The sequence below is a fragment of the Acanthopagrus latus genome, chromosome 21, assembly GCF_904848185.1.
Source record: "Acanthopagrus latus isolate v.2019 chromosome 21, fAcaLat1.1, whole genome shotgun sequence".
Lineage (NCBI taxonomy): Eukaryota > Metazoa > Chordata > Actinopteri > Spariformes > Sparidae > Acanthopagrus > Acanthopagrus latus.
Window position 1 is genome coordinate 14,989,275 of NC_051059.1, and position 23,221 is coordinate 15,012,495.

Consider the following 23,221-nt stretch of genomic DNA (forward strand, 5'->3'; position numbering starts at 1 on the left):
ATGAAGGCAATGCATACCTCGCAGTTGCTTATGGATGATAATGTAATGACAAAAGTGGGAAAATATTCAAAGCAGGTGCACCTTTTATTACAAGAGGGCTTTAAGAAGAAAACAGTGCGTTTAACTTGTCAACCACAGGCTGCAGGGCAGTGTTTTTCTAAATGGCTTCCTTCTATTGCACCTGAAATACAACATTCCCCCAACTTTCAACACATTTTCCCTGACGTCATCTGTCACTCACGTGATTAGTCCTATAATAAGACTTCCAAAAGCATGCCAAGTATGTCTTTACTCCTTTTTTTTTCTTTTTTTTACAGGTCGTTGTAGGTTGTGTGTGACACCTTCAATGAACCAGTTTCAACTGCCATGTGTGTTTTGTGACACACTTTAAGAGCCATCAGGGTTTTCCTGTTCCACTTCTCCTACAGACGGTCATGATGACTGTAATGACACTTGTAGCTTGCAGACAGCACACAGAAGGTACATAACACACATGCACACAGTACAAGTTAAATAAGGTAGCGGTTTATAAACAGACACAGATCTCGAATTAGTGGAGCCTGTGAAATATCCACTGACACCTTCTTTAGTTCAAAACATCAGTTTTCTTTCCCCTTTACTTTATACATAAACCTCAGGCATAACCTGGTATAAAGGGTCAAAGTTTTAATATTATATGATGAATGCATTTTGCTTCTGATGGCCTTCGTGCTTTTTTTTTTAAAACACAATTTAATGACAGATCAACCATCTCCCATATTTATACATCACATTTACTGCCAACAAAGGTAACAGAAGACATGTCAAGCCACTACAAGCACACAATTATCCTCTCTGCGTCACATTCTTTGTTTTCTTCTTTGACAAGCAATTCCCAAAGCTCTTTAGCCCAGCACATGAAAGAGGCAGGAAGAAGCAGCGTCATTCATCATTTATTTAAACTGCTTTGGAGCACCGGCATGTGCCGGGGTAAAATGCTTTGGAGATGGCCCAGTCGTTCATCTTTTCTGCTTTATTTCATTACACTGCATCATCCTCTAGCCTTTCTTCTCCTCCTTCTCCTCCTCCTCTGGGTTGTAGACGCTGACGGTGAACACGCCAGCTTCTGTGCCGTACTTGTTCTTGACCACGAGGGCATACTTTCCGGAGTCTGCTGTTGTGACAGCAGCGATTGTGATGCTGGCAAACTTGCCGTGCTCGAACTTGAGTTTGTAGTGCTCGTCGGGCACCAGTTCCTTGTCATTCTTCGTCCAGCTCACCTCAGGCGTGGGCTCGCCCCAGACATTGCCTGTCAGGTTCAGGGACTAAAGAGAAAAAGGGGATTGGAGGAGGGTTGATTTGTGAAATGTAAACCTGGATTCAACAGAGTTCAGAGGAAGGAGACACTCCAGGGAATGAAACAATGAGGAAGAAAGAGCAAGGTGAGAAAATGAGCTTAACATTGTTGACTGAACACTGACTATCTAATTTATGTACCTTGCCCTCCTGGATTGCAACCACATCTGGCAGGCCTCCAACAACACGTGCGCGGTCTAAACAAAGAAATAAAACAGTGAGCCAAGGAGCAACTATTAACCATCATCTAGTCAGTCAGTCAACCTGTGGAGCATTTGCACGCTGACTTTTCAAACTGGAAAGGGAATCGACCCTCATAAAAAATAGTGTTGTATTATTTTAAAAGGCCAGTTACCTGTAGTGCTATTTATCAATTTAGATTGTTTGAGTTGCAGAGCTTTGGATATATCATCCATAGAGATGTCTGCCTGCTTTGGAATATTATGGAACTAGATGGCACTGGTTTGTTGGGCTTAAAGCGCCAAGAAATGCATCAGAAAAACTCAATACAATTGGTCAGATGTAATGTAGGTGCTTACTACGAACAAAACTCAATAGGTCATAACATGGTCGAAACTTGTGTCTTGAAGTAACATGTTGTGCATGTTACATGTATGTAACATTGTGATCCTATACTCTCACTGAAGCTACATAGTGCAGAAACAACTGTAGGAGGTGCGGTGACAACATTCACCCAAGACACATTACCTTTAAAATGATTTTGAAGTTCTTATTTAACAGTAAAAAAAAATGTACATTATGCTGCTTTAACTTAATCCACAGACCACATTTGTTGTGAGCCGTTTCATGGAGGGACTATTTTCTTTCCATACCACCATGCAAGGAAGAATACATCTACACACGGACAAAAGGCTAGCTATCTAGGCTAACTAAGCTAGCTAACGTTGCAGGCATTAACGTTTTCATCCCATCTTGACACTAGTACAAGGCTCATGTCCATGAGTAGATGCACACTTCCGTCTGTGCAGTGATACAGTGTACTGTAGTTTGGTTGAAAGTAGATAGTTCCAGTTCTATGTCCGACATCTCCAAAACTCGGCAACTCAACCAAAACTATCTAGATAGATAAATCTCACAACAGGTATGTGATATGATAATGATATCTCCTGGAAAACCACTTTCCATTAATTAGTTCATGATATCATGATGACCTAAAGACTCATACATCTTATATCCACTGAGCCCAAGTTTAAAATTGTAATAAAAGTCACACAGCCTCTATATCCCCAAAAAAGTTACATCATTTCCCAAAGTGATGTCTCTTGGCAGAAACCACCGGATGAATAACCACTTACTTCTCTCTGCAATCGCTGCCGCCCTACGGAAGGAAGGAGACAGATATTGTGAGAAGCATCTTAAAATGGTATCGCAGACAGAATCCTTTCTTTCCCCCCTCTGTGCTATACAATGTCAGGAAATGTATTTTGAATCCCTCTGAAAGGGCTCAGAAAAGTACATAGTGTCTATTTTAAGTTTGTCATGACTGTTGCTATTTATTTGTGTAAACATCCTCTTCTGACAAAAATACAGAATTACACAACATGAGGACAGATGAGGTTGTTTACTTACTTCAGCCGTTGGAATTCTTCAAATGCTTCTTCCCATGCTGCGAAAAACAAGCATATTATTAATAATAGTTACATAAGCTAAAGTTAACAGGACCTTTTTTAAAAGTCTTCCTCACTTGGCTTGGAAAAGTTTCACTCACCCTGGCCAGACAGATCAAAGACTCTCTTTACACCGTCCTTGCCATCAAAGATGTCTATGGCGTATTTGCCCTTGTCCTTCTCGGTGGGCTCATTGATCTTAAGCCAAAGCTGCTCTCCTGTGACTCCAGACTTAAGTCTCTCTGAGGCGGCAATCTTAGTATCCCTAATGAGGAACGGGCAGCACAGACATCAATTAATGCAGGCCTGTTTACTAAAAGCAAGACTGTAATAGGAATGCAGCAACTCTACTGACTCTTAAAATACTGCACTTGACCACTGAAATGGAAAAAAATTATCTATAAATGCAGCAATTCTCTCTCACGTTGTATTGCTTTACTAATTGGTTTCAGCTATATAAAAACATCCTTGGACCGATTGAGATATACATCAAAAACAACCATCATAATTAACTTCGTCTTGCAGCATCCATCTTGACTCAATCTGACAGCTTCATATCAATCAAGAAACGATATACTGTATGGCCAATCAGGCTTGACTTTCAGTTGTTAACATGGCTGAGAAACACTACCTAGTGATTTAAGATATGACTGATTTAATATGTCTTGACATATCTTGTCGTATTATTGAGCATGTGCTACTTATTTTCATTTGCTCTAAAAGAAAGATGCAAAACGTTTGTCTTTTTGAAACACACAGCTATTCGCAGGATATTAATACCTGTAATACGATGCTAGTGAAACAAAGCACATTTTGTTTTAGTTCCACTCATTCACCTTGGTTACATGTAATCCTACAGCTAAAAGCTAATTTGGTTGCTTGGCAATAGTGGTTTTGTAGAGCTACAGCTCAACACATCAACATTCCCTTCTTATATTATGGTTTTTGCAGGAAGGCCGACCCTGTGACGGGCAACAAGAATAATGAAAAGATATGCTTATCATTGAGACGCATCAGTATTAAATCATGACTGTTTAAAAACCAGTTCAAAACATGTTGTAGTACATTTAATGGACAACATCAACCTACCCAGGGTCTAAAAAATGAGCCCTTTGTCTAAATCTGACACATTTATGTCATATCTTGTCATATTGTTGATAATTAAAGAGCGTGGTACCTCATTAAGCAAACGAAAAAAAAGCATATTAAAACAAATACTTGCTAATATTACCAGTGGAATTATTTAACATAGTTCAGACACTGGCATATTTAAATACCCATCTCACAGACACCTGACAAATTTGAGTTTGTTAACATGTAAGCAACACCGTTTACGTACTTGTGGAGCCAACCAACACGCAGTTCCTCGTGGTGATATGTGACATTGGAGGAGAGGATGATTCCATGTTCAGTGCTGCTGATTTGGACTTGAGAGGAGGAGTTGGCTGCAGGGTAAATAATGAAAAGCAGGTGTTTTTCTACATCCAGAGGAACCTGTTTGGATTAATGCACCCTCAAAATATTTCAGTCTCTAGCTGATATCAGTGCATGCAGTGGAAAAATACTGTACATCTGCACATTCTGAATCTTTCTGTGGTGTCCTTCGCGATCGGCGCCTAATGACTCACCAATAACCCTGAACAGCTCATTCAATACAGCTTGGTATCCTGGGGAAAAGAAAGGATAAGACCATGTCACATTCACTGATATCACAGCACTGATGGCCTTTGTATCCTCGCAAAAATTCATGAAAGACACTTTACCTGCATCGGTCAGACTGAAAGTGCTCTTATCTTTGCCTCTGTCGTCTCTCAGGAAGACCTCGTAAATACCCGCATCGGCCTTTGAGATCTAAAGTTTGAAGTGAAAGCAACTTTAGTATCCTCGAGACAGCAATGAATCCTACTTCAAACAGAGGGGAATACAGTATAATTTTGGGGACAGATGAAAGAGACAGTAGAACAGCCGGACAGAGACCAAACTAAACGGAAAAGGCAAGCTTTTCTCCCGCCCGGGATGCTGCAGGCGTTCAGGGGAAAACATGAAAAGGGAAAGACGAGGAGGACAAATGGAGAAGTTATAGGTGTCAACTTATGGCAGCAAAGATTATGTCCACACTTTGGGTCTTGGCGGCGGGGGAACATCTTCTGCGGGCGGCTTTCTCCCTCCTTTTTCTTTCTTTATCTCTTGCTTAATAACCCACTGTGAATTAAACAGATAAGCCAGTTAATGCAAAAGCGAATGACAGGAGTGGCGGTGAACAGGATGCCTCTCCTGAGCTCATGCAATGACACCAACCCTCTCCACATGAGTAATGATTGTAGCGTTTCAACATATAGGTACCTTGAAACATCAATATAACTTCACTGGCAGCAACACACTGACTCACAGGCCGGATTGATATCCTCAATAAAGGACAGCTTTCCAGTTTCACAATGTGTGAGTACGGTGGCCAGTGAGTTAAATTGAATACAATGTTAGAGATGAAATGTATGAATTGATCACACAGAAAACCATATATTGTATTTACACTACATAGGCACAACCTATGAATCTATAATATCAAAATTTGGAGATTTTCATTAGGATGACAAGGAGAAGTTTCAAAACCAGTTGTTCCCAATATGTCTGTTCTGACTCCCTAGCACAACATGCCAAAGTGCTGACTCCAGCCGGCAACATGAATATTCTTAGAAGTCTTTCATCATTTATGGTTCTGTGTGTCAGAGAGGGGTGGTTGATATCGTAGCATCGACACTATGTCTACAATGGTAGCAGAAGCAGCTTTTTGGCTCTCTACTCATAAGCTCACGACGTCTGACAAAGCACGGCCTCCATCTAATGGACTGACCTTTCCAATATTAAAGGTCAGCTCGCCCTCCTTCCTCTCGATTTTCTGAGCGTCCTCGTCGTCCTCGGCAATCTCAATGCAGTCCTTAGACCAGGTGATCTCAGTGTCTGCTTTCACATTACCTATCTGCGGAGGAACAGAACCAATTCGTGATGCTTCATCTTTTTAAAGATATTAACAGCGGTAAAAACGCTTACAGTTACTTTTCTTACCTTGCATTTCAGCAGCACATTACATTCCTCAGTAACAGTGAAGTCAAGGTACTCCACAAAGTGAGGACCTGTAGATAGAATAAAAGACCATTATCCACATACACTTGTCTAACTAGTGTTAAACTTATGGAAGAAAAGTAGGATTTCTTACCTTGTTTCCTGACCCATTCTGCACGCTCAAATTCTGACTTCTTTTGAAGTGTTCTGAATTCTGGACAAAGGCAAAGAAGAGCCCTTTCAATAAACTCCCTATTTTTTTATGTGCCTGAAAGTTCAGACTGGCAGAGCATCAGACAGTCAGCTATGGTAGGAATAAAAAAAAAACCAAAACAGACAGGACAGTCGGAAAAAAGCTTGTCTTCTGCTGCCCCTCAGTGGACATTCATGTTAATTGCTGCAAATGCCACCAAGCAGAGTGAGGCTGCTCAGTATGTGTCCTGAAAATATATCTGCAGGTTTTCTGTATCCGCATTTAAAAAATTGCAGTTGAGGTCTTACCATCTCCAATGAGCACCAGACTGGTTGTGCCCTTAGCCTTGCCATCCACCAGGTTAAAGGTGAACGTTCCCTCATCAGTGACCTCCAGAGAATCCATAAACATCTCAATGATGCCGGTCGTCTTGTCAAAGTTCATTGTGTATTTCTGGAAGCGTGAAACCCAGATTCATCAGGTGTTATATGTAGACACGCATGACAACAAGAGGACATTTAAAAAAAAAAAAAAAAAAAAGAATAGAATTCCTACCTTTCCCTGAGTAATGATGACATCATTAAAGACATACTCCACTTCACAGGCAGATGTGAATTTCTCCAGCTGAGTCCAGAATCGCACGCGACCCTTCTCAAGCAGCTCCATGGCCATTTCATTCTTAAAGGGAATAACTAGAGAGGCACACATTCATGAAAGCTCTTGTATACAACACATTCACTGACACATCCATGTGAGAAACCATCACTTGGAAACTAATTCCAAACCTGTGTTTCTAGAGAGTACTTGCTGATTACAATATTCTAGATTCCAAACTATATCTAAAACAGAATTTGCACTTGATGAACAGAAAAATAAAATGTGGTATTAGCAGTGTCTGTGATGTGGTGGGATATTCACCAGGGAACTTGTGGTCATGGCTGATGTCCAGAAGACGCATGAGACCTGTCAACAGCAACAACAGAATCAAAACGGGTGAGTGTCCCTTCAGCGTCATCCGTTCTGCCACAAGTCGTTTTTCTTATTTGTCTCACAATCTTCTAGAAAAACACATCAAATTATCATTGCTCTCAGGAATACTCCATGTCAAGTGCAACCTCTGATGCAATATTACAGCACCTTTGAAAGACATATAGCGCTGATTTATTGGTTCAAAACAATCGCACATCTACCCCAGCGAGAGACGGATCGATGCAGCTTTCGGACCAGTGATAACAGACAGGAGCAGACACACTCCTCCAGGCCCCCCTCCCCCTCACACCTTTAGCACTGACACCATCCAAACAAATAACAAGTGAATCAAGTTTCAGAGAAGCCAAGGCTGCAGGCTGACTCACCCTCCTCTGTGAGAGTGTAGCTGGAGGAGAAGCCGTCAGTGCCGGTGACCACACAGGAGTAGGTGCCCAGATCATCCAGGGAGGGAGTGTTGAAGATAGCTCTGGACCTGGGGATGAGGACATGGGGGGGTACCAAGGTGTGAGGAAAAAGGTAGATATTGTGATGGTTAGCAAGATCGAGAAAACATTTTGCACATAAGCCTGGAAAATCGGCAAGAATGAAAGCATCAATGACACTTACTTGCCGTTTTCAGTGACAACAGTCAGGCGAGAGGTGTCTGTGATAGCCTTGTAATTCTTGGACCAGATAAACTCAGAGCCTTCGCTCATCTCTGAGCACTCAAAGACCATAGAGATCACACCATTGTCATCGACATCCACATAAATCTCCTTGGTGCCTGAGGGAGAGAGAATAAATGGTCAGTCTGCGTGCATCACCAGCTTTACAGATTGTATCTCTTTCACTCAGGATTATAGTCATGACAGTGGCAAATAATACAATATAGGGCATCAGATCTGAGTTCATAATAAAAATGATTTTCCCTACTTTCCCAGACTTTCAGACCTGCGTAGGAACACTGAATGTATGAGTTGCATAACAATCACACTCACCAGGGCGAGTCTGGGCCAGAATTGGACCTAAGGCTGCTGAGGGCTTTCCAACTCCAGCGAGGTTTTGAGCTCGCACGGTGAAGACGTAGGATGTGCCCGGCTTCAGCCCCGTCACCTGAATCAGCACACGAGGCCGAGACAGTTAAGAGAACAATTTTGTCGGTATTTCACTTGCATTTCTCAAGTCAAGAGAAATGTGGGACACCTCAGCAACAGAAAGACAGAAAAACGATCTCTCCTCACCTTCATGTATTTAGACTTGTTGGCCTTCTCGTGAGCAGCCTTCAAGCCTTCCTCTCCGGCAGAGGCCTCTTTGAGATCCAAATAGTAGCCATTGACAGGAGTGCGGCCATTAAATGCCGGTGGCTCCCACAGGACCACGACGGAGGTGTCACGGACCTCGAGCACATGAAGACCAACAGGAGCACCTTGGAGGACAACAGAATAGACTGATTGATGGGGGGATGATTTTGGATTCACAAACACACTGTTACTGGACAAAACCGCAATGGATGTTTCAAATATACTTATTGTAATTAAGGTTATAACTAACAATTATTTATATTTGCCATAAAGCAAATGATTTTTTTTCATGATTAATCGATTCATCAAAAGCTAATCAAACTCCAAAGTGATGTCTTTAAAATGCTTATTTTTGTCCAACAAGCAGCCCAAACTCCACAGACTATCTCGCAAAAAAAAAAAAAAGAATCTATCATTAAAATAGTTGATTTATTTTTCTTCAGCTAATTAATATTACAGAATGAACTGCAGATCACATTCTTTTGTAAAGTCTATTTCAACAGAAATACATTTTGGTGAAGCAAATATGGAAATAATCACATTCCAACAATTGAAAAGCCAGAACCACATGATAATGTGAGTTTCTGCTAAAGTGATGGCTTAAATCATTTATAGGTCATCTATATTTGAAAAAATATATAATTGTCTGTCACATGGCTAGTTGATTAATCATCTAATTGTGTCCACTGTAATATCATCAAATCCAAACATACTGTCTCTCCTACCTGGCACAGTGATGGTCCATTCCTTGCACTCCAGAGCGGCACTGGCCAGAGAGGCTTTACTCACACCTGCCATGTTCATGGCGCGCACCTGGAACTGGTAGAAGACGTTCTCCTTCAGGTTCTCAGCCTAAAAGAAACAAATGTGGATAATGAGAAATGATTAAAATACTTGCTTTTGGGCTGGCAAACTGAAATAAATTAAAAATGATCAGTCTTCTGTCATTGGAAATTTGGTCCATGGGTGCTTGAAGTCAAAGAACTTACTTTATAGGAGGTAGTAGTCAATGCCTGGTGGTTCATTTCATGCCATTTCCCAACAACGTCTCCCTTCACAGTCCTGTAGTCCACAAAATATCCTCTGATATCGGCCCCACCATCATTAGCAGGTGCAGTCCAGCCGAGCACCATGTAGTCCTTCACAGCCTCCAGCAGGGTCACACCAGTGGGCTTTCCGGGGATGGCTGCAAAGGAAGCGAACACAACATCAAATTTGACTAAAAGACAAAAAGTCACGAAGTGTGGAGATGAAGGTCATTTGCAGATATTCAGACCCTTTTTGTTTACATTTCCTTTTATATCTCACACAGATTTTGCTGAGGTCTTAGCTGTCATTAGTGTTACACTATCACAGTGATCAAAAGTAGTACAGCTGAACATGCTACATGCCTTGGATACACAAATAAATAGCACGCTTATTTGGGAGTCATAAAAGTTAAAGTACTTACACTCAAGGCCAGAAGCAGGGTAACTTTCACGATGAGACTCTCATTAGGTTCATGCTCTTTAGAACACAACGTTTTTAAGCCTTTACCTCGGCCATGCACCAAGAGGCACCCCCTGAAGAGTTATCGAACAGCAAAAGAGAACTCGAGCAGAAACACATTGACATAGAAATCAATAAAAGCATTTTAAAACATGATTTAATCTGTTATTTAACCGTGTCGCGACTCAATGAAGGAGGAGGGCTGACAAAATGTTAGAGTGTTAGTGATGAGTATGTCAGGCAACATGCAAACATATGAAACATCAGTCATATATGAACATGAGCCATCTGCAGTCAGGACACTCAAGAACGGATGAGGAGATATTTGGTATATGAGACTATAATTCAAGATTTTTTTGTTAGGAAAAACAAGTGATGAAAGTTAACAAGGTCCATGAACAAAGATGAATCCAGAGGCTCAGAGGCAAAGAGCAGATAGCTTCAGGTCATGTGCATCAAAGTGCTGAACTATTTAAATCTGGTCTTTCTTTGGGTGGGGTGCGGGGGAGGATAGCTCAGCAATATCGTTCCCTGGATAAATAAATGTTTAAAAACAGCTGGGAGGATGGAGTGGAGGGAAAGAGTATGGCTTGAATGCTACAGGCAAAGTGAATAATGGAGATGAGATGTGGGGACACTCACAGATAGCAGCTTTCACCGCCACAGCTTCAGATTCGAGAGAGCTCTGGCTGTATCCTGCGGCGTTGACTGCCTTGACTCTGAACACGTAGTTTTCCCCGGTAATCAGGCCGTGGCACACAAACCTGGTAAGAGCACAGATGAAGGTGTGAAGAGTTTTACCATTACACTTGATTTGCAACTGTCATTTAAGATTGAACTTCTGTTTATACAAATGTTTAAGGGTTACATTAGAGCTCAGGAGAAAATTAATAATGTTAGCCAAAGTGGCTTTCTTAGCTAACCAATCTTGATATTCCACTCGAGGCATTGTAAAATAACACCTTCTTCATCTTACAAATGAAAAGATGATTTCATGAGCAATATAACACACCGGGTGCTCGATATTTAACAATATACTCACTACACTATCACATTAAATTTGACTATTTTATGTTACCAGTGATGGAACGTAACTACGTACATTTACTCAAGTACTTAACTTAAATAGGCCATCATTTTGAGTTACTTGTAGGTCTAATTTACTAGCGTATTTACAATTTCTGGTACATTATGCTTGCCACGACTACATTTTGGAGGTTAATATTATACTTTGTACTCAACTACATTGATTTAATAACTTGTTTCATCGTGAGAGAAAGATACAAAATCTCACTTAAACTCCTGGTACAACCATTTAAGGTAAGCTCATTAGCCTGTTGACCATCTCATCTGATGAGTGATGTTAATTGATCAAATAAAAAAAGAGTTAAGGGACATTTTTACAGTTTGCAGTTACCCAGCTTAAACACACAAAATAAATACATTCTCAAGCAGCAACATGAAATGTGTGTAATGTTCGTTGTGACCTACCTGGTCTTCTTGACAGGTTTGTTGTTGCAAGGCATCCAGACATTGGATCCCACCACGCTGCAATCAATGTAGTAGCCAACCAGGTGTGCGACGTCCTTCGAGGCCGCCCAGGAGACGACCACCGAGGTGTCGGTGTTCCTGGTGGCCACTGGATTGCCCGGAGCTGAGGGCAGGTCTGTTGAGAAAATAGGGAAAAAGAAATTAAGTAACAATAATCCCAATGAGGAAAGAGGGAAAATAACAGATTGGAATGAGACAGAACATGATATCAGGAAGGATTTGTAAATAACTACTGAAATGAGACAGTTGGATGATAAACTCATGATATTTATTTTCGCTCACCCAGTTTATCTCCAACTGTGATCTCTCCTGTGGGTACAGAAGACTCGCCCACACCAGCAGAGTTGCAGCAGCGCACACGGAAGTTGTAGGATTTTCCCTCGGCCAGGTCGAACAGGGCGAAGCGGGGAGACTTGACTGGCATACCAGTGTTCACTCTCTGCCAGGTGTCTGAACCTGAAACACACTGTGGTCCACAGAGAACCAGGCACATGTCACTGAGAGAGCAGTTAACAAGACAACAGTTAGATAACTCTGACAACTGGAATGCAGACACATGTTGACATAGAAATTTCTTTTTGTTTTGGATGCTCTACTACACAAAACCAAAAGATACATATGTACTATAATGTCAGAGAAAATAAGACAATATTCACTGAGAACAGTGAATTAATGGCATTTTTGCAAAACAAACAGACCATTAATTGAATATCAAAATGTCTACTGGTAAATGTCAGTTCAACAAGAGGCAGGATTCCATTTCTTCTCACCTTCTCAATGTAGTACATGACTCCTTCATGGCCTCTCTGGGCTGGAGGCTTCCAGGCGAGCACCACGTAGCTCTTGGTTGCCTCTGTCACCTCAACATCAGTGGGTTCTCCGGGGATGACGCCCACTGAGGAGGCAAGAGGAAACTTGCATTATTTTCAGGTGGTCACTTAAGCCAGGTGACTTGTACTTTTTATTCTTGACAGGTCACTTTGGCAATTAAACTGTTGATTAATGCATCAGATGTTTGATTTATAATATGTCTGAAAACTATTAGCATTCACATTTTAGAAGATGGAATCGGAGTCTCAAATTGATCACAAAGTTAGCTGGCAACTAATTCATTCATTAGTTATTTCATTCATAGTACATTAGTTGATGAATAATCAATTCATCAATGAATCGTTAAATTATAAAAGTTACCCTGATTTAGATTAAAAATGTATATTTAATGAACAGTGGACTAAGCTTAAAATCTGACTTGACATTTTATACCAGCTCTTAATACTTTTTGCATACATATCGGTCAGTATAGAATAGGTCAGTATAAAATGCTGTATCACAATGAACTACTGGTGAATCAGAGCTTGGAGCCGTCATACCAGTCGGATCCTCCTCTGTGAACTTGATCATGCCAGTCCAGGGAGCTGAGGGGCCAGCTGTTGTGGGAAAAAAATCAAGAAATTGGTTTAAAAAGGGCAGTTATTGGCTGTGTCGCAGCATGCCGGCACAACTCTGGTGACTTCTCACCTCGCAGACGGGCTCTGTCGGAGGGATCCATGGCAACCACTGCCTCAGAGACACGAGACGGGCGGCTGACTCCTGCCTTGTTCACGGCCCGCACCCTGAAGGTGTAGGAACGGCCCTCCACCAGTCCTGTGACGGGGAAGCGGGCATATTTCACGGGGACATCGTTACACTGAGCCCAGTGATGAGTGCCCACCTCGCACCTGCCAAAGAAACAAAGTCTTCTTTGGAACTGCAATTGTGCCATTTTTGACGTTTTAAAATTTTCTAAATCTAGGCAGATTTCTTAATTTTTGTGCTTTTCACAGTGTGAATAAGACCAGTTTCACTGTAAAGAGATTGTCTCGTAGCCAAAGCAATGAGACGCTGCTCTGACCAACCTGTCGATGTAGTATCCTAAGATGGGGCTGCTGCCCTCCACCGCTGGCTGCTTCCAGGTCACCACCACGTAGTCTTTATTGGCATCCTGACAGCGCACATCCAGGGGGGCCACGGGAACACCCTCCACCTCCACTTCGGCATCTGGCATAGCAAGACACGCACACACACACACGCACGCACACACACACAAACACAGATACACACACAAACACACACACACACACATACAACACACTTGTGAGCACTGCTGTTTCTAAATCAGGCTGATCTCCATTACATACTCAGTGTCCATTTTCTGACCTAGTTACGTCGTTACAGTAGAGCCTGTGGGTTGCAGGACTGTAGCTAGCTGTCACAGATTACGTTGCATCTTGGTAACATTAAATAAAAGGGGATTCTGAAGATTTTCTCTCAAGCATAAACCTGCTGATCTGTATTACAGATCAGACCCTCTGTGGCGACTTTAAGGGTATGCAGACGGATATAGCAGCGACATTCCACAGAGAAACCAAACACCTCAGAGAGAGCGTTGTGTCACTTAAAGACACAGCAGAATTGAATAGTTCCCCCACACGTCTGTGAGTGTGGTGATCTCTAATATGTTGCTTTAATTTTGCACATACACATTGAAAGCTGTGTAAATCAGTGAAGACTTTGAGGTTAAAAGACTCAAACTTTGTGCATTAAAATTAAAAGCTTTAGTTGACATGTCCAGGGGGCAGCTTACCTTTGACAAACACATAGGCGGAGTAGGTGTCAAAGCCAGATTTGGTGTTGACGCGCAGGGTGTACATGCCCTCGTCCTCCTTGTTGAGGTGGACGAGGGTGAGAGTTGCACGCTCCCCAGACCAGTGGGTGTGCACCCATTTAGAGGGCTTCAAGGGGACAGCTAACGGGACACAAACAAAAACACCCATGATTGGATGCATGTAGCGGATTCATTAGAAAGATGATACACAGTAGTTATCAAGGAGCATAACTTCTCTTTTATTTTTCCACTTACAGTTTCTGGACCACACAACATCAGGCTGGTAATTCTTCACAGTGGGATAAATGATGACGGTGCAGCCCAGACTCAGTGTTTCTCCTTCACTGCCAAAGGCCACTTCGAATTTGTCGAGGATGGTTGTTCTAAAGGTGACACCGTGTTCTGGGGAGAAACCATCTGCAGCGGAAACACTGCTGTTAAAATATTATACCTGCATTTACTGACTTTTTTTTACACATCCAGCAGTTACAATCATCATTTGGAGATGTTTTTTGTCCCCCTGATGAGTGAAAGACCAATATTCACTCTCCTTCTAACTCTGTATTTGGTCTCCATCAATTCCTGAATAAAAATATCTTGTTACTGAGATAGATGCTAAACTGCATTCACCTGCAAGTTGCTAACTTTCTCTGTCTATTGTTTGATAGTGCACAGTGGTCATCTGATATCACAGTGTTGATATTAATATAAAATATAATTCATGTCTCTCTAGGAGCATCAACAATTTTAAGATCATGGTTTGGGTTAATGTAAACCCTTTTATATGACATTAATGTGATTGGTCAAGAACTATTGTACATGTTATTGTATGCCTTACAGAGCACCTTTGATGACTGTATACACTGTATGTGAAACTAATGTGGTAAACTAAATGTGGTCAAATTATTTAAAGTGACTCACGTGGTTTGGGATCTAGTGGGCCTGCTTCCTCGCCATCCTGGAACCCTGCAGAGAAACACATCCTTCAGCAACCTTGTCGTGTCAGTAACAAGACACTTCACATTCACAATTACATAATGAAATATAACACTGAAGGCACATAAAAAAAATTTCACTTGAATTTGAACTTTCTGACTTTCCTACAGATGTGTTCTACTGACGCCAAATCCTGTAAACTATACCATATACCATAAACTATTAAACTATATATAACTGTGTGACCGCATTGTATTTGCAGTGGTATTAATTTAAACCTCTGCTTTAGGCTTTGACCTCTGTCTGAACGAGGAGGAGCTGCTGCAACAATAATCTGCGCAAAAAAAAACAAAACAAAAAACAATTTAACTTACTTTTGACAACAATCGTAGCCACAGACGAAGCTTCTCCTTTCACATTCAGGGCAGAGGCGCAATACTGAGCAGTGTCGAGGAAATCGCAGCTGGAAATTAAAATCAAACGTGCAACATCAAACATTTACTTTGGGGTAATGAGTATTTTGGGTACATCTCATTAACTCCAGCGGAAGCCATGCAGCATGGGCTTAATGATTACCTACTTCTTGATCTCCAGGGAGTGCATGTTGTAATTGCTCTCGGTTGTGTACTTCTCAGGGTGGGCCTTTGCATCGATGAGCACATTGTTTTTGTACCTTGAAGACAGCAGAGAGAGACAGATGGTTTATGTCTACTAAGGTATTGTAAAAAATACTTGCATAGTAGTCAAAGTGTTTAAATTGGCAAATGCACAGTGCAACATAGGGTCATCCCAAGCAATTAAGTTCTTGTGACATGGCAAACTACAACTACATAGTGTGAAACGCATAGAGAAAAAACATCTGATTATTAAGAAGATCACAGATAAGGGCATTTTTGCCAATTTCTAATTATAAAGAAAGTCAAGGTGCTTTGTAAGTGTGCCCTCAAATAAGTTGTGAGGACTTCTGTAAGGCTGTGATGTCACAAATACAAAGTCACCGCCCTCAGCCACACCCCCTGCACAGCTGTAGTTGAAACAACACTTGCAAAGCTGATGCAGAAACATGGTGGCTGGTGCCTTCTTAGGCTTGTGAGAGCTGACCAATCAGAGCAGACTGGGATTTTTGGGAGGAGGGTCTTGAAGAGACAGGAACTAAAATGGGGTGCTCAGACAAAGGCTGAACAGAGGAGCTGCAGCAATGGACAGTATGATAAAAATTAAGTGTTTGTTTTTTTTTAATAAAAGCATGAAAACATTTTCCAGTCAACACCCAAATGAGCATAACATGGGACCTTCAAACTGTAGTGTGTGTGCTCCTGTTTGTGCTCATGTTGCAATGTGGAAAATGTATTTGACAAGATGGCATGAGATGGAGGCTTTTCTATGACACGCAAAGGCTGACTGCATCAGCTTCTTTTTTCTTATGACTCAGGAAGGGTGGGGACCAGTGAGTTTGGGGGATATCTCACCAGGCAACCCTGGGTTTAGGCCATCCAGCCACGGTGCAGTGCAGCTTGAGAGTCTTGCCCTCCCAGACAGTCTGTCCACGGGGCTTGACGATGAACTCTGGACGGTGTGTCAGGTTGTCTGGGTTCATTTTCCTACGGAACTCCACCCAGGTGTCCAGCTACAGGAAGAGAGTGAACCAAGACTGTCAGATAAATGTATCAACTTTATATGCTTCATGTGAAAGATTGGATTATTTGAAATTGGATCCATGAAGGAATGAAATGGATTTACCGTCTTGCTCATTGCCATTCGTTCGGCAGATTCCCTGACATGTGTTGATCTGGTTTTCTTCTCCACCCTAACATGCATGGCCTCCTTGGCCTCCCTGACAAACAGGTTCCTCATGGCCACATACTGAATCCCCTCCTCCGTCACCTCCTCCTCCTGAGCCTCCATCAGACCCCGAACAGCGTCATGACTGGCGACACAACAAACCACCGACTTGTGAGAGCAGTTCAGAGTTTCATTCATGATGTCAATGACATGACAACACAATTCAGACCATCCTATTGGTGTTGATTGCTTTGCAGGGTCTTCACTCACCTGGCTCTGAACACGGGAATGACATAGCCGATAACTTCTTTATCCTTGTCCATTGCCAGGTAGGTGCGTTTGGCTCTCTTGGGTAGCGGGCTCAGTTTAACCACCTCCTGCCCCTTCTCTGTTCTCACAGAGGTCTTCAGGCTGAGAGGTAAGAGACAGCAATCAGAACCGTGCCACTACAAACACCAACATACACCAGATAGCCTATCCAAAAGGGTTTATGGTGATCTCTTTTCTACATGAAAACCATATGAAACCTTAAAGAAATGGCTTAAATATAATCTATCTTGGGGGGGATGCTTCCCACCCAATAGAAAAAATACTAGGACAACAATCACGCACCCACAATAAGCATTAACAAATGTTATCATAATCACAGATTAACTTAAGAATTTGACATTTTTATTACTACCAGTTCTAGTATTGTTGTTTACTGCAGTTCTGCATGTGTACTGTTTAAGTGTTGTTGCTGTACAGTCAACATTAAACACGTTAAATTGTGTCTCTAGTTCATTACTTTCAAGAGAGGACCAAAGCATTACACAGGCGTATATAGACATCTGACCATTGAACACTGTATCAGTGTATCGATCTGTTATGAACATTTTTCGTCTCCTGATGTCATGTCAAGTTCCTGTTATTAGCTAGTGAATAAATAAAAAGCTCATCCCATGTGTCAAATGGCAGGAAGTGAGTTTTAAATGTTTTGAATTTTTCTACCTCTGAGCAGAACTGCATTAAATGGTCGGGCTAATTAACATTCAATGTTTTTCTTACACTTATCAGACTGAAAACTGCCCCTGAAATACTATTTATGCCGTTTTTTTCATTACGGTACAGTGCACAGCTGCACAGCAACAAAATTACCAATCCTTAAATAATGAAAATATGTACTTGTCACCCATTTTCAAAGATCTTCACCAGGAACGAATAGGCTGGGGGTTGAGAGCCAAATGAGTCATTTTGCGGTTTCTGTTGACACTAATGAAAACACTGCCAGTGTTACGCATCGATTTATTCCTTCTCGAAAACAAATGGGAAAACTTTTAATTCTATGTATTTATTGCTTGAAGTCTGGCAGTGTAAGCAAATAAAACAATCGCTGCCGACTCAATTCTGATGCTAACAACTGGCTGCCATTTAGCTCATTTAGTTCTAATGAATTAAAGATGAACATTTGCATAAATACTTGACCTCGTAGGAGACCAAGTAATTTAAATGTGGTGTCTGCAGCATGTGCAAAATGTGTCTGCAATGACAAATAAAAAGAAAAAGAAAAAAGATACCTAAAAGAAATAATACTGACCCTGACCCATATTACACTGTGACTCATGTACCTATCAGCTCCTCGGGTCTCTCTTATTGTCAGTCTATGGTGAGTCTAAAAATGGAGCTGGAACTGGAGGATATCCAGCATGGGTGGGAAAAGTTCATCTCAAAACCCTGCATTCACTCATAATCTCTGTCAAATCTGCCCTGGCCTTCCCACTTGGTCTCGGAGAGTAGCGGCACAACGCGGCTTTGATAAACTCTATTCCACGGAGAAGGGGTGAGATCAAGTCGACGGAGGAGGCTGAAGGCGCAGCAGAGACAGACAGATGGAGGGAGTCTTAAAAGATCGCTGCAGAGTTTGTTTCCTGCTGCTGACTCACCAGGTGTGATGAAAAGGAAGTCTCCGGCTCAGCGTGTAAGAAAGTCAAAAGGTGTAAAAAAGTTTTACTGCTGATAAAAGCGCTTCATTCCTTACAGTCTGAGAAGCTACAGTATCTCAAGATTTGGATGATAAAATTAGAAACTTTCTGCGCAATCAGTCACTTTGAACAGAAACAAAGGGGGCAGGACGTCAACACACAACCAAGGGTTATCAACTATTAAACGTCCGTGGGAGCACGCCATTTATAATTTCATGACTTCCATACAGTGCCTTTACAGTTGGCCCTGATGGCAACATCTCATGTCCTGCCTACAGAAATAGCTTGAGCTGTCCATGAATATATTTGGCAGCCCTTCACTACAGCTGAGATTCCTTCCCTGACCCCGTTTAGAAAGCTATCATGGTTCCAACATGCACACTGAGCCCGGCAGCTGGAAGGACAAAGAAACTCTGACCTTATTGCGTGTAGACGAGTGTTCTTGACACAATGGAACATACATACAAGACACAGACTTGTATCAACGGTGCCGCATCGACACAACACTTGTCATGACAACACTTGTGATTGAGCCTCCTTTGATTCTAGCACAGCCTTCTACATGGAGATAAAATTAGATGAACATTTCTCAAAGTGTAAGGAAATTTTACAAGTGCAGCCCATGCACAGATAAATTAATTACAATTACAATACTTCTTCGATTTTGCGACTAATACATTTTATTCTATTATTGATTAATCAGCCAATTACTTGCTCTATTAGTCGATTGCCTCTTTGGTCACTAACATGGCTGCAACGAGCGATAATTTACAGTTTACTGTGAAGAATCTTGTTTTATACAGATTAATCAGTTATCAAGATAGTTGGTAATTAATCAACATCTGGCAACTAATCGATGAATTGTTGCAGCCCTACTCTCTAAAATATATCAAAGTGCTGAAAGAGGCACAATTCGCAAGTTGGTGTCTTCAAATTTGTCCGAAAATAGTCAATAGTCCACAAGTCAAAGGAGAAGACATGGAGAAGCTAGAGGCAAAAAACAAAATGCTTGCTTGGCAGATCAACTTTCAATTAAATTGGTCCACTGTTGCAGCTCTATCTTACATTATAATATAGACTTGTGTTATTGTACTCACTGAAATTTGTTTCACTGTATTCAAATGTACCAATATTTGGAGATGTTAATTGGCTTCAGATTCTAAGATGATGCAAATTTAAACATAGAAAAGATATCAAAAGAATGTTTCTGTCAAAGCACAAAACTATTGCCAGGCTATGTAGATAATATAGTTAGAAACATTTCAATGGCCCACAGATCTGTAGACTTAAGATTTAAGGCTAGAGACTTGGACTAGACTCTGACTTAAGTAATAAAATTAGGATTTTAGTCTTGACCATTTTGATACTCTAAGAGCTCAAGTTCCTTTCCTGAAACATTTAAAAATAAATGAATATATAAGACAACGTCATACAGTCTTACATTGACTATTCAGTTATCGGGCTTTTGCATTAAATTGACTCGCTTTAAGCTCTGAAGAAATTCAACTGTAGCAGCTCTGGAAATGAACGTTTGTACTCTGACTTGTCATCTGCATCTGAAGACAGCGAACTTGACTTGAACTTGGCCCCTAAAATGCTTAAAAACAGGCTGTTACGCAACAGTGTTATGGAGAGAGATCCATGTCATCTCTCCATACAAAACCTTGACATTAACAGAGGAACATCTCCGGGCGGATGAAGGCAGCGAGACACTTTCCACGAAAACACTCATTTTTAAGGCTTCATGTCTTTTCCCTTCTGCTGCCTGCTGAACACGCTTCACACCAAACCAAAAGTACTGCGTTGAATATTTTAGAGAGGTCTGCTTGACTGCGTTCATCACTTCTAAGGGGTTTAGAGGTGACAGCTCACCTCATTTTTATTTTACAGTATTAAAATATCAACCGTCTGATTCGTATTTTGTGCCTTGCGTCTGAGTCACTCCCATCCTCTTACCCATGGCTGGAGGTCTTGAAAGATGAGAACGACTGCTTGCTAACAGATGACTTGGTGCTCAGGTAATAGCCACTCTCATAGTGATGCTGCTGTTCCAGCTGTTGATGCTGCTGCTGCTGTTCCAGCTGTTGATGGTGATGATGATGCTGCTGCTTCTGCGTCACTTGTATTGATCGTGACATCCTGAGGGGCCACTCCACCAACTTATAATATCAGACTTTTCCTTTACTTTACCAGCTCTGCAAATCAATCTCATTGTTATTATTACAGATTGATTCCTCAAATCGGGTGGTTAGTTTAGAGCGTGAGATGGTGATTAGGCATTAAGGACGGTGGTTTAGGCAACCAGTTGTTAGGATGATTTTTGTTTTGTGTGTTAGATCTGGTTAAGATCTACATCTACTGAGTTACATGAAGAAGCAGCAGGTATTAAAAAATAAACCTTGGCAGCAGCGATTTCTCAAAATTCTACATCTTGATGTTCTGATTTCAAAGATAATACGAAGGTTTGGATGATAGTCACCTGCACAGGTGGAACTATAAAAGTGACGTTCAGGGACAGATGTGTTTGGGAATGTCTGAAGTAGTTTGAGGAATTGGTCAATAATTGTATAGATAAACTGTTCACATAAAGTAACAGATGTTAAACTCTTACAGGTGGAGGCTGCACCTAGTGATTATGGATATTAATGATGGACATGTAACAGTAAAGTGGTCATAAAATAATGTCCTAAGGCCAATGTTGACATATTCAAACTGCATGTTTGGTGCATGCAAAAGTCTACAGGCCAAATTCAATCATTTGTCATTAATAAAAGATTAAACAATCACATTCGAGAAGCTAGAACAAGATAATTTTGGGCATTATTGCTTTAAAAGAGAGAAAAAGTTTTGCTGAATTTTCAGTGGAGTCACCAATGATCAATCCACAAATCCTACAGCTCTAATAGTCACTGCTCAGGTTATACAGCCTGAAAACATGAGCAGTTCCCACTGGGCTGAGGCCCATGATTATGTAACCACACAACAATAAGGTAATAATGAGCAGTTTATGACAATAGACCTAGAATTTATGAAGGTTATGTCCATGAGCAACAGCCGATCTGCTATATGCCTCTTTATTCAAGATTCAAGATTCAAGAGTTTTTATTATCATTGGACATTCACATGTCAATCAATGAAATTGTCTTTGCAACCCCCGTGCATAAGGTAATAAAATAGTAAAAATATAATTTTTTTGTAAAGAGCTACAAACTGTAAAGCTGACTGTAAGTCATTAGGGCACAGAGTGCATGAATAGAAGATCCGTGTCACAAAAACCTTTGTGGAGTTGAAGCAAATGTTAAATGAAAAGATGAGCTTCTTTTTAGGATGTGATTTCACTTCAATGACACATGCAGTCTAATCTAGAAGATACAATAGCCAAAAACGACAAAACCTTGTTAGTATATGTGACAATTAAAGTATCTGAATTACATAAATGTCCAACAATAAAATCAATTAAGTGGTTTAAAGAAGGCCTCATGCCTTACTGGGGGATATTTTTAAAAAAGAAAATGAAGACCAACAGACATAAACTCTAATAACAATTCCCTCTTGATTTAAAAAAAAATAATAATAATGTATATCACTCACCACAACTTGGTATTCACCAATCCACAAAAGTAGAAGATGAGAGAAAATGTGTGCTATTCCAAAAGTAGCCAAAGCAAGTCCAGATCCAGGCAGCAGCAGGGTGAGGGGCAGTGGACAGGACGGCAGTCCACAGAACAAAAATAATGCTGCCACTCGGCAGAATGCACAAGACACCGTCAGGACCTTTTAAGGCTGGGACGGCTTTAAATTTAGACCATGAGACCATGAGAAGGGCCAGGCGAGCCGAGCTGAGGAGCCTCTGCTGGGCCTGGCCCTCAGCTGGGTGCTCACAGTACAGCCCACATGGAGGAGGTGTGGACACTTCTGGTGTGTGAGCCAAGGTTTGTTAATTAGTTGATAAATAAAAGGAGCTGCAGCGTCAGTGTCTGTTGAATGGGATGACATGGAGCAGACAGTGTGTGTGTCTAATACGCTATCATACTGATAAAACAAACAAACAAACAAAAAAACTAACCGCTGCCATCTTCACCTATGTATTTCACTGACCACCTTTAATGGCAGGGCTGCACCAAATGCGACTGCTGTAAACTGACCCGTTTCTCTTAACTTATAGTTAATTTACTAAACTTACTTGTTTTTGACCAATATGCAGGCAATATACAACAACACATGTTCTAATCACAATGATATTGGGATTTTTTTTTGGGGGGGGGGGGACGTAACAAAAAAAGCAGAATATAACTCGGCGTGGAGACAATTTAACAGATTTGTTAGCTATTGCTGCCACCTGCTGGTGGAACATGTAAACTACAGCATTTACC

At 41.2% G+C, this 23,221-nt stretch overlaps 1 protein-coding gene across 3 annotated transcripts; it reads right to left on the bottom strand.

Moving 5' to 3' along the window:
* Positions 1 to 65: 65 nt before the first annotated feature.
* Positions 66 to 22,961, bottom strand: myom1a (myomesin 1a (skelemin)). Of its 3 annotated transcripts, XM_037082800.1 has the most exons (38): positions 22,440 to 22,961; positions 20,805 to 21,043; positions 17,158 to 17,298; positions 16,846 to 17,032; positions 16,575 to 16,732; positions 15,686 to 15,778; positions 15,480 to 15,568; positions 15,091 to 15,135; positions 14,425 to 14,586; positions 14,149 to 14,310; positions 13,421 to 13,562; positions 13,044 to 13,243; positions 12,896 to 12,952; positions 12,296 to 12,420; positions 11,808 to 11,991; positions 11,466 to 11,640; positions 10,617 to 10,738; positions 9,476 to 9,672; positions 9,212 to 9,338; positions 8,427 to 8,611; positions 8,184 to 8,298; positions 7,813 to 7,969; positions 7,572 to 7,678; positions 7,135 to 7,179; positions 6,772 to 6,908; positions 6,525 to 6,669; positions 6,178 to 6,237; positions 6,027 to 6,094; positions 5,815 to 5,940; positions 5,082 to 5,165; positions 4,727 to 4,814; positions 4,592 to 4,630; positions 4,303 to 4,408; positions 3,065 to 3,228; positions 2,926 to 2,962; positions 2,652 to 2,674; positions 1,477 to 1,532; positions 66 to 1,304 (listed from the first exon to the last, which is right to left on the bottom strand). In XM_037082800.1, exons 2-38 carry the CDS (start codon positions 20,984 to 20,986, stop codon positions 1,038 to 1,040), a joined length of 4,557 nt encoding a protein of 1,518 aa, XP_036938695.1. In that variant the 5' UTR covers positions 20,987 to 21,043; positions 22,440 to 22,961; the 3' UTR covers positions 66 to 1,037. The 3 variants fall into 3 exon arrangements, with proteins under 3 accessions (XP_036938695.1, XP_036938697.1, XP_036938696.1); XM_037082802.1 differs by lacking the exon at positions 20,805 to 21,043 and having other exon boundaries at positions 22,440 to 22,960; XM_037082801.1 differs by lacking the exon at positions 5,082 to 5,165 and having other exon boundaries at positions 22,440 to 22,960.
* Between the last annotated feature and the right edge of the window lie 260 nt (positions 22,962 to 23,221).

Bases quoted from the DNA above. Each gene is read 5' to 3' on its own strand.
- myom1a (XM_037082800.1), bottom strand. From the start codon at position 20,986: ATGTCACGATCAATACAAGTGACGCAGAAGCAGCAGCATCATCATCAC. The intron at 5,166-5,814 runs GTCAGTCCATTA...TTTAATTCACAG, and splicing joins TGACCTTTAATATTGGAAAG to TGGGTTATTAAGCAAGAGAT. The intron at 2,675-2,925 runs GTAAGTAAACAA...TTCCTTCCGTAG, and splicing joins GAAGAATTCCAACGGCTGAA to GGCGGCAGCGATTGCAGAGA.